Source organism: Pollicipes pollicipes, unplaced genomic scaffold (genome assembly GCF_011947565.3).
Source record: "Pollicipes pollicipes isolate AB1234 unplaced genomic scaffold, Ppol_2.1 Scaffold_4219;HRSCAF=4965_pilon_pilon_pilon, whole genome shotgun sequence".
In the NCBI taxonomy this organism is placed as follows: Eukaryota; Metazoa; Arthropoda; class Thecostraca; order Pollicipedomorpha; family Pollicipedidae; genus Pollicipes; species Pollicipes pollicipes.
The window spans coordinates 30,645,920-30,659,115 of record NW_023596448.1 but is presented as its reverse complement, the minus strand read 5'-3'; the positions used below and the strand labels follow the sequence as shown (position 1 = coordinate 30,659,115).

Here is a 13,196-nt window from a genome sequence, read left to right as displayed (position 1 = left end):
AGGCGGAAATGTTTCCTCTGTGCTGCACCGAAGCTACGGGCTCCTCGCGGCAACGTCCCGAAACAGTGCACGACGGCGCGCTAACTGTTGTTTCGTGCCGATCAGAACCACTCGCTGGCTCCTACCGTGACGTCACTCAGTAGGCAAGCAGGCGTGAGTCACGCAGAGTGACGTCATGCCTGCGGAGTGACGTTACCAGCGCCGATACGTTGATGATCAGGCCAGGCGCGCGGGCCGTCAGAGCACGTAGCAGCGGCTCCAGGGCAGTGTTGAACGCTGAGTCCGCTGAGGGGCACCCTTGACTGAACGGAAGTACGGTGAATGGCACCCTTAACTGAACGGCATCCGCCGAGGGGCACCCTTGACTAGACGGGAGTACCCTGAATGGCACTCTTGACTGAACGAAAGTGCGCTGAGTGGCAACCTTGACTAAACGCGAGTACCCTGAATGGCACTCTTGACTGAACGAGAGTGCGCTGAGTGGCAACCTTGACTAAACGCGAGTACCCTGAATGGCACTCTTGACTGAACGAAAGTGCGCTGAGTGGCAACCTTGACTGAACGGGAATACCCTGAATGGCACTCTTGACTGAACGGCACTCCGCGGACGGACACTCCTAACTGAACGACACTCAGGGAGCTAGAATGGTTTTTGAACTAGGGTGGGAGTGAAAAATTCCATCGCAAAAAGACCGTGCAGGAGTGAAAAAGATAAATTCACAAATGATGAAACTTATGAGCTCTTTGAGAACCTATGAGATGTCTTTGTTTGCTGAAGCATCAGTGATGGGGTTCTTGGGCTTGGAGGTACCTGGCGCCCTTGCTCTGTGCGTATATAGACATGATTCAGATGTTGGTGAGGCAGGGCATAGCCATAGCCATAGCCATAGCATAGGCTCCAGGTTCTGTGGAGCCTCGTTTATGCTTTGTGGTTTCAAGTGAGCTCGGTTTTGGATGACATGTGAAAACCTCAGAAAGGGAAATAGGGGTTTGGCATGTGCGATTAGACAATGTCAGGCAGGAGTGAAAAATTCACATAAAATATGGGGAAAATGAGTGAAAAATTTCTCCTCATAGGGTGTTGCTTTACACCCAAAGTCGGCAATTCTAGAACACTGACGACACTCCGCCGAGGTACCCTAGCCTTCTGCCCGCGTGGAACGCTGCTACGCTCACCGGGCCCATTCTCCTCGTATGTCCGTCGAGCGTCGGTGGCGACGGACTAATGAAGGTTGACGGCCCCGCCGACCAAGTCCTCCTCGCACCACACCCCGCAGCGAGCACGTCCCGGGGGCGCGGGGACGAAGCCAATCGTGTGGGACAGGCCAGCCCGGCCACCGCCACCGCCGGCTGCGGCGTCCGGCGCCGTCAAAGACCGATTGCAGCATGGACCGGTGTCCGGCATGTTGTCCAGCGGTAAGAGACTCTTCCGTGACGATCTGGGCGTAGCGTTGGCGAGCATCTCCTGCTGTCGTCTGGTTGAGGCGCGCAGACAGTGCGACAGTGCCCGTACACTCAGCGTCGGCGACCGGACACTCAGCGTCGTCACCGTTCCCTGGTGCCGGGTTCTTAAGTCGGCGCTGCCTCATTTGCATCTACCTTTGCATCGGGCCTGCAAGGATGCAGGCCCGACGGGCGGCGGCTCTCTTCAGCAACGAGCTACACAGTGGACGTCTCGATCTTCGGGAACGAGCTGCACTGCGAGCGTGTCGACATCCCGTGGCGAGTAGGTTCTGTGAAGTGCTCCACTTGCTGTCTGCCTTGGGAGGTCGCAGTGGCGTTCAGGACCGGGCGCATCGCTTGGCGGTGGAGATTGTGACACACACGCTGCGGGCTCTCTTCCCCGTCGCTTGTATTCGGCTGGTGCTGCACCCACACCCTGATCGCTGTGGACTTCCGTTGCGCCGAGTGACTGCAGGACCGATTTCGTCCAGGAGGCTCTCCGAGGCTTGACAAGATACCTCTGACGGAGGTGCCTCCAACGCCTCCGTTGTTGTCACTGGGGCTTTACGACACACTCAGCAGCGGAGGCTCTATGGCGTCGCCTGCCTCTCACTCTGGCAGGCGGGGAGGGCACCATGGGGAATCAACTCCCGTATCTCTGGTTTTCCAGTAAGACTCCGTCCCTCACTCCAGGAAGTCTGTCCGGTGCCCGGTACCTTTCTGCAGGTGGCTCCGGTCGCCGTCGCCGGGCGGACAGCGGGCACTGACCCCCCCCCCCTCCCCCCCCCCCAACCCACCGGGAGCACTGCCCATGCAGGCTGACGGTAGCGACGAGTCGTTGCCGTCAGCAACGACTCGTCGGCAGGCTGTGCGCTGGCCGACAAGTCCGGACGGTCGGCGGAAGACAGGTCTACGGGTGGCTCGCTCACGGTGGTCAAGATGACGTCATTGCGGCCAGAATGACGTCACGGCGGTAAGGATGACGTTACGGCGGTCAGAGTGGCGTTACGATGGTCGGATGACGTCGCGGTTGTCAGGATGACGTTATGGCGATTACAGTGACTTCGCGGCGGCCAGGATGACGTCACGGTGGTCCGTATTACGTTACGGTGGTCAGGAAGACGTTATGGCGGTCAAAGTGACATCACAGTGCCAGGATAACGTTACTCTGACGAGGATAATGTCGGGTAGCCATGCCACGTCTTCTCTGAACCTGATGACACGAGTCTGAGGGTCAGATGTCTTCAGTGATGTCAGTCATGCAGGGTCCCGGTGTCTTCCCGCAGCCGGCCGTCCATGCTGTAAGCGACGTGGGCGCGCCAGGTATGCTGTCCAGCGGCTGTTGGTCCACCTCCTGAGTCTGCAGCGGATCGTCAGAAGCCTCTTCTGACTCGCCGACAGGCAGCCGCGGGTCAGACGACCTCGGTCAGCCGCCGCCATCAGTGGCAACGGCTAGTGGTCTGCGCTGGGCTGCCGCGTTCCTCCCGGCCCGTGCCCCGTCCTTGCTTCGCTGCAGCGGCAGACCGCTGGCGCGCCGCGTCCTTCAGGGGCCCGTCGGACGCCGAACCTGCCTGTTGTGACCGGCGGCGTGCTCCCGCAGTGCCTCCCGCCGGACGGCGGCGCGGCGCCGGCCGCGGTGGCGCGTGCCGGCCGCACGGGCGCGTTTCCTGCCCCCCCCCCCCTCCCTCCAGGGGGCGTCCGCGCGTGCGAGGAAGCACCTGACGCCGCCAGGGGTCTCCTGGGAACTCGCTGTGTCGTATGTCGCCTCCCCCTGAGGCTGTCGTACCGCGGCAGGCGAGGCCACACTGTAATACATTACCTGCCTACCATTTTGATATGTATATTGGTTGTTGTGTTCATATGTTACGTGTTTGAAATTCGTTGCAGCTGAAAATCTCCTTTTTAGAAGCATGCCTCTTATGATTATTTTTGGTAGCCCCGATCACGACCAGGCGTATGTTTGTGGTGCGTTCGACAGCAATGCACTTCACATGTTGTTGTCGGAAATCATGGATAATCACATCCGACAAAAATAACATCGCATTAATGCACAATAACTCATTGCTCTGGAAATAAATCCTGTTTAGCTGAGGTCGCATGTTCAGCGCTGTCGCGTGTTTTTTTCCGACTTTCGAACACAACTCTCCGTGCACAGCTGCCTGCTTTGCCGTTACGTCCGTGGCCGAGGGTTTGAGCCCCCAGTGCAGACCACATCTCCGTTACCAGATATGTATCGTACCGCGACCAGCTGGCTGGATGTGTTTACCTGCCTTCGATAGCCCCGAACCGCTGCTGAGGACCCAGACGCGCCGCCCGGCACCTCGCCAGCGAGCGTTCGGCTCGGTGTCGTTTTGATGTGACCGGTGTTGCGAGAGGTCCGCGCTGGGCGGCCCGACACCGCGAGAGGATGTGCCCTCCCGCCCCCCCCGCCGCCCCGCCCCGCTCCCCCAGAGGTCCGCGCTGGACGGCCCGACACCGCGAGCAGATGCGCCCCCCCCCCCCCCCCCCCCGCCGCCCCGCCCCGCTCCCCCAGAGGTCCGCGCTGGACGGCACGACACCGCGAGCAGATGCGCCCCCCCCCCCACCGCCCCGCTCCCCGAGAGGTCCGCGCTGGACGGCCCCGACACCGCGAGCGGATGCCCCACCCCCCCCCCCCCCGCTTCCCCGACGCTCGCATCCGGGGCACTTCTGCCAGGAAGATCGTTTGGATTTTGGCATGTTTGCCCTCGGCCTGGTGACGAAATCAAATGTTGCGAATGTGGCCTGGAGTAACGTTTCGTAACAGGTTAAAGGAGGCTAGCTAAATGTACTGATGATATGTGCAGCCTAATTGCGTTTACGGAATGCCATGAGGAGCGGAAACATCAATGGCTGAAGGTTTTCCGTGACTATATTTTCTGGAGTGAAATAAGCATTGCCGTGCAGTCAAAGCATTGCCTGGAGTGAAATAAACATCTTGTCGCGGATCACTTCAATAATCAAATATTACTACATACATTTTGAAGAGCAGACAAAAGGCAACTGAAATGATAAGAATCTTCCATCGAAACCAGCAGAGCCCATATATCAAGACAACTTCACAGCCGTGATATTTGCATTTGCTAACAGAGTGAATGCAACCGTTTGCTAAGTTAGTCGCGGATACTGTGGGTCCTCACATGAGCATGGCCTGGAAGACGTGTGGTTGTTGGAAGCCTACGAAACGTACCTGCAATATTAGGTTCAGAGGAATGATTCTTGTGATCGTGAAATGGAAGTGATAGCAAGCGTTGTAAATAGTAAATGGCACGCTGCCGAGAGGCCTTCACCAATGCATGTCACCACCGCAGTGATTGCTATGCACGCCAGGCAGAGGCCATCGTTGACATGCCAAATATTTTTCGATGCAAGGAAATCTTGACCGAAGAATCAAACGAAATTCGCGAGATTGTCGAGCAACTGAAGTCAAGCGCGACGCACCAAGATACACGAATCCAATGTTTCGCGACTGGCTTTCGATCAGAGCGTATTTCCGCAACGTTTCGCCACCCACGCTTTTCATTTCAAAGAACACCAGCGCTGCACGACGACTGTCGCGCTCACTCAGGGCACGCGGGCCTCAGGATTATCGAAGCTATTGGCTTTGCAATGCATTGTAATGCAATCTCGCGAGACGCGGCGTGTGGCACGCGCATCCGGCCCGGCGCTGTGTCGCTGCGTCCGCGTGGGAGAAATCCCAGGATTGCTTCCAAGAACGATGGGATCGGATCGGGAGGTTGGGGGCGGGGCAGAGGGGAGTGCTGTAATGTGTGCTCTGTGGGGATGGCGCAGCGATGAAGTGTGGTCTCGCTTACATGCATACGAATTCATCTTACCCACATACTAAAATGCGGGAACGGCTTTTAGCGGTGCTAACTGAAGCCTTCTTGCATCCTTTTGCGCATTTTAGATGAACAATGTTCGGCAATAAATACAAAGGGAATTATTCATCTCAACACAGTTGCACCTACTTGAAGTCAGGGAAGTCTGCCGCTTGGTTCCAGGCCGCTTGAATGAACTCCTTGTGACCGGCAATTTGGCTGGTAACGACGTACAGCCGGTGCCAGTTGTAGCGCACCAGGATCGACAACATGGCGCCCACCTGCTGTTGGATGGTCGGCGCCATTTGCAGCTGCAGCGGCGCCTGCGAACCCGACTGTAAACACAGCCAAACGTGGCCGCTGACGTCACTTGCATAACTGGACGCAGGTGGTGGTGTTACGTACGCGACAAAGCCGGTACATATGCATAATGTTGCAACTACTAACGTCATATTTGCAGCAGACTGCAGCTTCATGACTTCACATACACAGTCAGACACGACAAATGACCTTAGAGACACTAGCAAAGGCTTCCAATGTACTCAAAAGATGCTGCGGAACGTAAAATTATCTGCTTGCAGATAGTGTGCTGCTTGTATCTCGTGAAAGTATTCAGTTAGCAGCGAAGAAATATCAACGAAAATCTTGTCGGGTGGGATCTCCCTTGGCTACGAACTTCATAGAGCCAATTACACGTTATATACAAATCTAATCAAGCATACTTTGACCAAATGGGAAGTTTGCGTGAGTTATAAAAACATCTCCCATCAACGTTTCATTTTCCCAGAAGCAACATAATCATTGTCTGTTGACTTCCTTTAAAAACTTTTCCCGACGCATACCGAGTGGAAGGCCGATATATAGCAAGGCTGCACCGCTGAAAACACGTCTTATGTAATCAGAAAATCTGCATAAAAACCTCCTTCACTTGCTCTTGGGCCAACGTGTTTATCCTCCTTCCATGATTATCTTCTTTTGATATGACAGCTGTTTTTTATGAAAATATTCCCTTTTACGTACACTCATGTTCAGCGATATAATATCCTATCCTTTTTTGTCCACGATGAACGGTCCTACACCCCCCAGGCGTGTAGGACCATTCATTGCGGACAAACGTTAAACGACAATCTATAGCAGGCTGCGTTTCGATAAGCGTGAAGACACCTGTGATTCTGAAGTAAATGACCTGACCACCATATAGATCGGTAACCGCCATGTTGATGTTCCCACGCGGGTCACGGGAAATAGGTTACGTGATAGAAGCTGTTTGCCCACGCTCTGACTGCACTGCAATAATATTTGAGCCGATATAGGTGACAGCTTTAGCCCTTTGGACCTTGCCAATTCATCAGGTGGCATGTCAATGCATGACACTAATAACCGCCCTAAGCTACGCCTTGATAACGTCATGGGGTCGATCTGCTATACGACGCTCGGCGTATTTTATATAACTTTGTTGTTACGCAGTAACACCCAATCAAATGCATTGGCTTGTTAATATGTAAATGCAGAAAGTTATCCGGGAGGCATTTTTCGCCCCATAAGGAGTAAAATGTTCCAAATTGAGACGCTTTTCAACATCCTGCGACGGACTATGCCCCGCCCTCCTGGATCTGTCTTTGTGGATTATTAGGGACTGCGTGCAAACGACATCATTTTACTGCAGTGCTTATTGGGATATGCAGTTAGTGTCGTCTATGCAGGTTTTACGTTCGCTTCAGCTCCTTATCATAACGTGGCCCCTACAGATGTGCGCAGGCAAGTTGCAATCCAAGGAGGAAATCTAGCATCGCGACCTAAAATAACCTTATTGATTTCACTACATAGCTATTGTAGTATTTGCTGCTGAAGTCACCGAAATATATCCTTCTAACTGACCAATGATTTCGCCGATCACCCCACAAGTCAACATCAATTGTTTTATTCAACTCAAAGGGTTGAGGCTACCGATTGCCGTTTTAACGGACACAGTCGGTCATGCAGGTTTAGGTGTAGTCCCTTATTTTATCATGATAATTTAGGTGGAAACACTTGGGTTCACCCCTTTCTCTCTTTCTCTCGGAGAGCTGAGTTTGTTAACATTACCACACCCACGTCGGATAAGTGAAGAAAAAAGCGACTTGAAATGAGGAAGAAAGGCTTTGAGCTCCTGGGTTTTCGGCAGTGGGAGTCGAGACTTCTTATTCTGATAATAATCGACCTACAGTACATCAAGAAATGCTGGCTAAACAGCGTTAAAACCTTCGTAGTGGAGGAATTACTTACCTCATAACGCCACCTAACCAGTATCTCCCAGTATGTTGAACGTCGATCAATGGCAAAGTAAGAATTACAGCTCTCAACAAAAAAGGCAACGCAAATGCCAAGGCTGCACTGCCAAACATACGTGCGAGCAAGAATGCTTGCTATTTTGCCGCAGCAAAATATCCTCTAGTCTCAATGTAGCCTTAGTGCTTATGTCAAAACGTTATATTAACGTATTACGGTGTGGCTGTATTGTCAATTGGTGGCATCATGGGTGTATTTTCGGCAGATTGAACCTGCAGCGAGCCATTACGCAACTTAAATGTCGTTACTCCACTTTTCGGCTTAAAACGATTTTTGGTAGTGCAAATATTTACTACGCAAAGCCATGTAATTCGCTTCTACTCATGATACAAATAACGCATCCACTCATAATAAAAAATACGTAATTGTGGAGAACGGACAAGGAAGAGCTACAAATCAGTAAAGTCTGAGATCTGAGATCTGGGATAACGTCAACAAGACACAATCATAAAAACATTTCATAACTCAAATTACACCGAGACAAAGTGGTATATTCGTCATGGTAAACGTTTCAAAAAGCTCAACAATCCGCTGTTATTGGACAGCATCGTCAGTTTATGGTGCAACATGACGAAACCCGCACGAATGCAGCAGAATTGTCGGATTTTTGACACATTGAGAAGGATATATCCATCCATCCCGGGACATCATAATATAGACAATATTACTAACTGCAAAAAGATGTGCATTTCTACGAAATTGGTTAACAGTGATCAAGAACGGCATAAGAATTGCAAGTGTGCTGTCCAAGAATGCCTCCGACCAAGCCGGGTTAAACCATGCCTCAGTTAGCTACCAACAACGGGTTGCAGAAAACACCGCCCATCTACAGAACTCACACTCTTGGACAGTGTACCAGGCTACTTCCGGGTTCTCGCAGTGCACGCACGGAACGTGGGACCATATATAAAAGGCATGCCATAGTTCTTAGGTGCTCTGCCTCTCGCTTGCACCCTCATACCAACTAAGGAAGTATACAGTCCAATGCCTGCGTCTAAACACGTAAGTAGGGTTGGCTAAACCGTATAAGTCGTACCAAACAGACACACGTTTAAAATGAACGCATACCAAGAGACAATGTAACGCCACCAGTGCATGCCCGTGGAAACATGGTACGGCGAAATGCACGGTGTAAATTTCAACGTTCTGCCCTTACCTGATCCTGGACACAGCAGCGAGGCATAGATAGTGATATTAGCAAAAAGCTATCATTTTACTTTGGAACGCTACGCTGTACACACTAAGGGCAGTTAGGCTTTTAGGATGTCGTCTTTGAAAATGCTTGCAATCAGCATGGGCATTGCTTAGTCGTCGATCCCTGCAAGTCACAAGTGTCTTTGTGGGGACCGACAGTCCAATGGAACGTGCCAATGCCCGCCGTAAGGTGCAGAACGTCCAGGTGATATTGTGCACAGACTGAAATGAAAAGTGTCTTTACAGGCTCTCTCTCTCTCTCTCTCTCTCTCTCTCTCTCTCTCTCTCTCTCTCTCTCTCTCTCTCTCTCTCTCTCTCTCTCTCTCTCTCTCTCTCTCTCTCTCTCTCTCTCTCTCTCTCTCTCTCTCTCTTTTTCCCCCACTTCTTTTACTTCCCTCTTTCCTTGCTCTGTTATTTTTTTCTCTCCATGCTTGAAGAATGGGAGGGCCTTCAACTGCGTTCATTAAGCTTCTTGCAGCGTCTGTTTTCAGACCGCTTACTATCTAATAAAGGCCTGAATGTCTACGGATCGATACGAAAACTGGCTGGTAAGCTGTAGGAGTTTCCGCTGGCGTGGACCTCGCATTGCGCCTTTGCTAATGATTACGACAGCACGCCTGCTCACAGACAGATGGTGACCTGGCGCGTACGACAGCACACCTGGGCACGTACAGAAAGTGACGGGACGTTTACGACAGCACACCTGGCTCTTGAGTTCAGCGATACCACCTCGCGTCAACTAATGCCGATGGCCTTCCACCACCGCGACCTCCTAAATCATGACGAGGGGTGCTCAAGCCGCTGAGCCCTGATAGGTTCAGACATTGAGCTAGGATGCGTGGAAGGGTTGGCTATGCAGTGGACCTGCTAAAGCACCGAATGTGAACCAGCTGGAGGAGCTGATGACCCGAAGAAGTGATGACCTGACCGAAGGCCTGGCAACGGACCTGGCGCGGGAGCTAATAAAGAACCTTAAAGAACCTGTAGAGGAGCCTGCTGAAAGCACCTGTTGGTGAGCGCCTGTTGGTGTGGACAAAGCACCTGTTGGTGTGGACAAAGCTGTGTGCAACACTTAGTCCTGAAGGGAAGACGGCATGTAGAATATAACCAGGGACCCGGACGAAAACCTGCTGAAACAGATAGCAGCGCGCCTGGACTAGTGTCGGAATCTTTTGAAGAGCCTGGAAAAGAACCGAGTGAGTACCTCGCCATCAAAAGCTGGAACACTTGGCGAAGGATTCAACAGGTGACCACATGGAGGAATATGTGTACCTGTCACCACATAACCGCAGTTACAGCACACAAACCGGCGATAAACCCGCTGGAGGACCTGCCTGTCGGGCTACCGGACATCCTGCTGGAGGAGCTGCTGGACGACTTGCTTACCCGCTCTAGGCCGCTGTTGTCGGCGTTCCAGCAGATGACGGGAAGCCCGAGGTAGCCGGCCAGCTGGATGAAGTACTGGCTGGAGGCCGTGCTCCTGCCATATCGCTCCGAGTTGGTCAGGTAGAAGATGGCCGTGACGTTGTTGGGCAAGAACTTGTCGCACAACGTCTCCAAGATGGCTGAAACGTAGTGATGAGTAAAATTTATGGAAAACATGACGACAAGAGAGCAACGACAAGAACGCGTGAAGAACAGGAAGAAAGCACTGGCAACAGGCACTGCCGTCTGTTAACGGAGGAGAGTATTCGCCAATCTAAAATGAAATAGAAAAGGCAATGATGTGACAGTGAATACGCAGTGGACGTACCACTTGCAGCGGCAGTATTATGTACAGTTGTTAATAATTGTTGTCCTGCACTGCTGTGAATTATCGTTCCTTCTCAACGACATCGGTTTGCGCTTTTGCCACTGCTACCAAGTACAGAGGCAGGCTCTGTTTCCTTCCAAGGTTTATCCTGGAGTCAATGAAGAGGAAATGCGAAAGGGTTAAGAAACAGGGAGCAGGCTCGGTTGCGTTGAAATGCATTTAATTTCCGATGAAACCAAAGCGCTGTCTTGCCAGATTCGCTAATGGGCGACAACGCACGGTATACGCAGGAACGGCGAATGAAACAACACTAACCCGAGCACCGCTTCTCTAAGCATGAAATGAATGTCACATGGGTCGAGAAAGAGCGCTCACCACAGGGATTTACGGTAGCCTCTGGTCTAGAGCTGCATCTCCTTGTGGCGTTCGCCTGGCAGTGAATCAAACGTACGAGGGTAAGTCACGGTGTGAGCAGGTGAGCAGGTGAGCAAGATCAGCTTCGTAGGCAGCGATGCTGAACGACTGCGGTTGACCGCGGGAAGCTGTGCTAGAGCGATCTGCAGGCGAGAGTCACGTATCTCACGTCCTAAATGCGAAGTCGGTCGGCACCAGGCTATCCGTCTATGGCGAGGCCTGATACGACGCACAGAAGTCTTCGTTGACGAGACGACGCATTCCGGAGGCACCAAAGCACAAGCTCCAGCCCGGTTCATCTAGCCCACACAATCAGACTTTCAATGAATAATTCAACGTCGCGAGCTGAAATACCGGCAAGCCCCGTAACTTCCCGGAAATATTGAGACAGTTATTCACGGCTGGCCGGCCATCCGACCTGCGCTCCAACTATCTCACAGTTTTGTCTCCAGTTCCAACGTAGCAGTCCACTTTGGTTAACGCAAGCTGGTGGGCCTCTCTGGTTTCGCAAAACTCCGTCCGCCGAATCTCAGAACCCACGAGCAGGCCCAATGTATTCGGTATTCGGGGACGTAAGTGGGTGAGTTCGAAAAATGCGTCTTCTAAGTCGAGATAAGAGGGCGCTCAACCATCGCTCGTTACCACTGCCAACTGGCAAAATTGAAAATTTACATAATCTCCATGCAGCGAATGATGATCTTTGCGTGTTAGGACCAGTGGGGCCCTGGGTCGTTTCCACCCACGTGGGAGCCCGACGGTGGCCAAGCGTGGCGAAATGACGCAGCTGATGCTTCTTTATCAACTGTCACGGCGGCGGGAGCGCGGCAAACGACAGCAATAATGGTGATGGCAAAACCCTCCGTTCGAGGAAAATATTACTGTAAATATTACTATGCACACGCTGTAGAGCAATGTTTTGCAAACTTTTCAGGCTCACTTCCCCTGAGGCTAGTCCGAATAGCTTTTGCGCCGACCAAAACAAGAAAACTCAATTGGCTTAAGCCTTGCGCATTTTCCGTACTGGGTCTTTCTACGCCAACTCAGCCAATACAAGTGCAATTTTACTCCATCAGAGAAATGGATTAAACGCATTCTGCAAGATTATCTTGTGTTGTGATCACGATTCTGAAGTCTTAAAACTTTCGCGCCAGGCATTGGCAAGCAATGCTGGCGTCCGAAAGTGACGTAATGATGGAAATACCCGAATTAAAATGACGACAGCTCCGCAACCATAGCACATGTTTTTGGTCGGAAAGCGTCATTACGAAGGCGATAAAGGTTTCGAAAACATGAAACAAAGGAGAGGTGAAATCATCGAAACCATTGGTGTGTTCATTATCTCTTTCCACCACAATGTTTAATTTCCAAATTAAATACTGCGATTTATTAACACTCGCTTCGTCAGGGACTTCATTTTGAACGATCAGCTTTCAAGTCGCCATTCCGGAAACGATCCATCGAAAAGTGAGGACTTGCAAGACACTTGTGCAACGTGGACGCGACCATTTCGGCGCAGACTGGCGCGGACCGGTACAACGCGGCCACCGGGCATACCCCACACCCAAAGGCATCGGTCGTTGCGGCTTCGGCTTAACTAGTGGAGCGAGCACCGCCTGAACAGACGATCCCACGCGCGTAGCGATTTTAGGTGTTCTTGCGCTTCACAAGCCGGATTCGCGTTGGTTTATTGAACTTGAGGCATGGAGCGACCAATATATATGGCAAAAAGCAATAAAAATAGATATACCAACAGAGAATGAATGCGGCCTGAACGCGACCTGTCGCCAAAGGATTCATGGATGGCCAGAGTCCACTTCTGGGACTGGCATCGGTAAGTGACGGGAATCAGAACGAAACATGCACCCCGCTGGATTTTCTAGATGTGCTGCCTTCGGCCAGTGTGGCGTACGCCTTCATGGTCAATCCAAAGCTTATGGTTAGAGCAATTGACCATGTCGACACGATTGCGGACCTGACTACCGCTCAATAGAAAACGAATCGTACATGGTTGTGGAATGGGCCATTGTTCTGGAACATTATGAGCCCAAAGCTGCGAAGCCCACATTCACCGACCTTCAAGGTATCAAGAGGTGCTGGCGATACGGTGGCATCAAGCATTTGTGGTTTGTGTTGTCGATGTTGAGCATTAACAATGTACCCAATAATTTTCCGTACCAAGCATTGTCAATGTAATCAATGTTTGCTTAATAACTTCGTCTCGTCAG

At 51.8% G+C, this 13,196-nt stretch overlaps 1 protein-coding gene across 6 annotated transcripts in view; it reads right to left on the bottom strand.

Moving 5' to 3' along the window:
- The window catches only part of Nmdar2 (glutamate ionotropic receptor NMDA type subunit 2), a 131,735-nt gene that overhangs the window by 71,553 nt on the left and 46,986 nt on the right, over window positions 1-13,196 (bottom strand). For 4 of the 6 annotated variants that reach the window (XM_037218163.1, XM_037218165.1, XM_037218164.1 and 1 more), the window contains exons 3-5: window positions 10,191-10,369; window positions 8,767-8,772; window positions 5,433-5,617 (exon numbers count right to left, since the gene is read on the bottom strand). In XM_037218163.1, coding sequence (XP_037074058.1) covers window positions 5,433-5,617; window positions 8,767-8,772; window positions 10,191-10,369 — 370 coding nt within the window. Of the gene's footprint in view, window positions 1-5,432; window positions 5,618-8,766; window positions 8,773-10,190; window positions 10,370-10,932; window positions 10,999-13,196 lie in introns of those variants that run through there. The other 2 variants (XM_037218168.1, XM_037218166.1) reach the window with 2 other exon arrangements.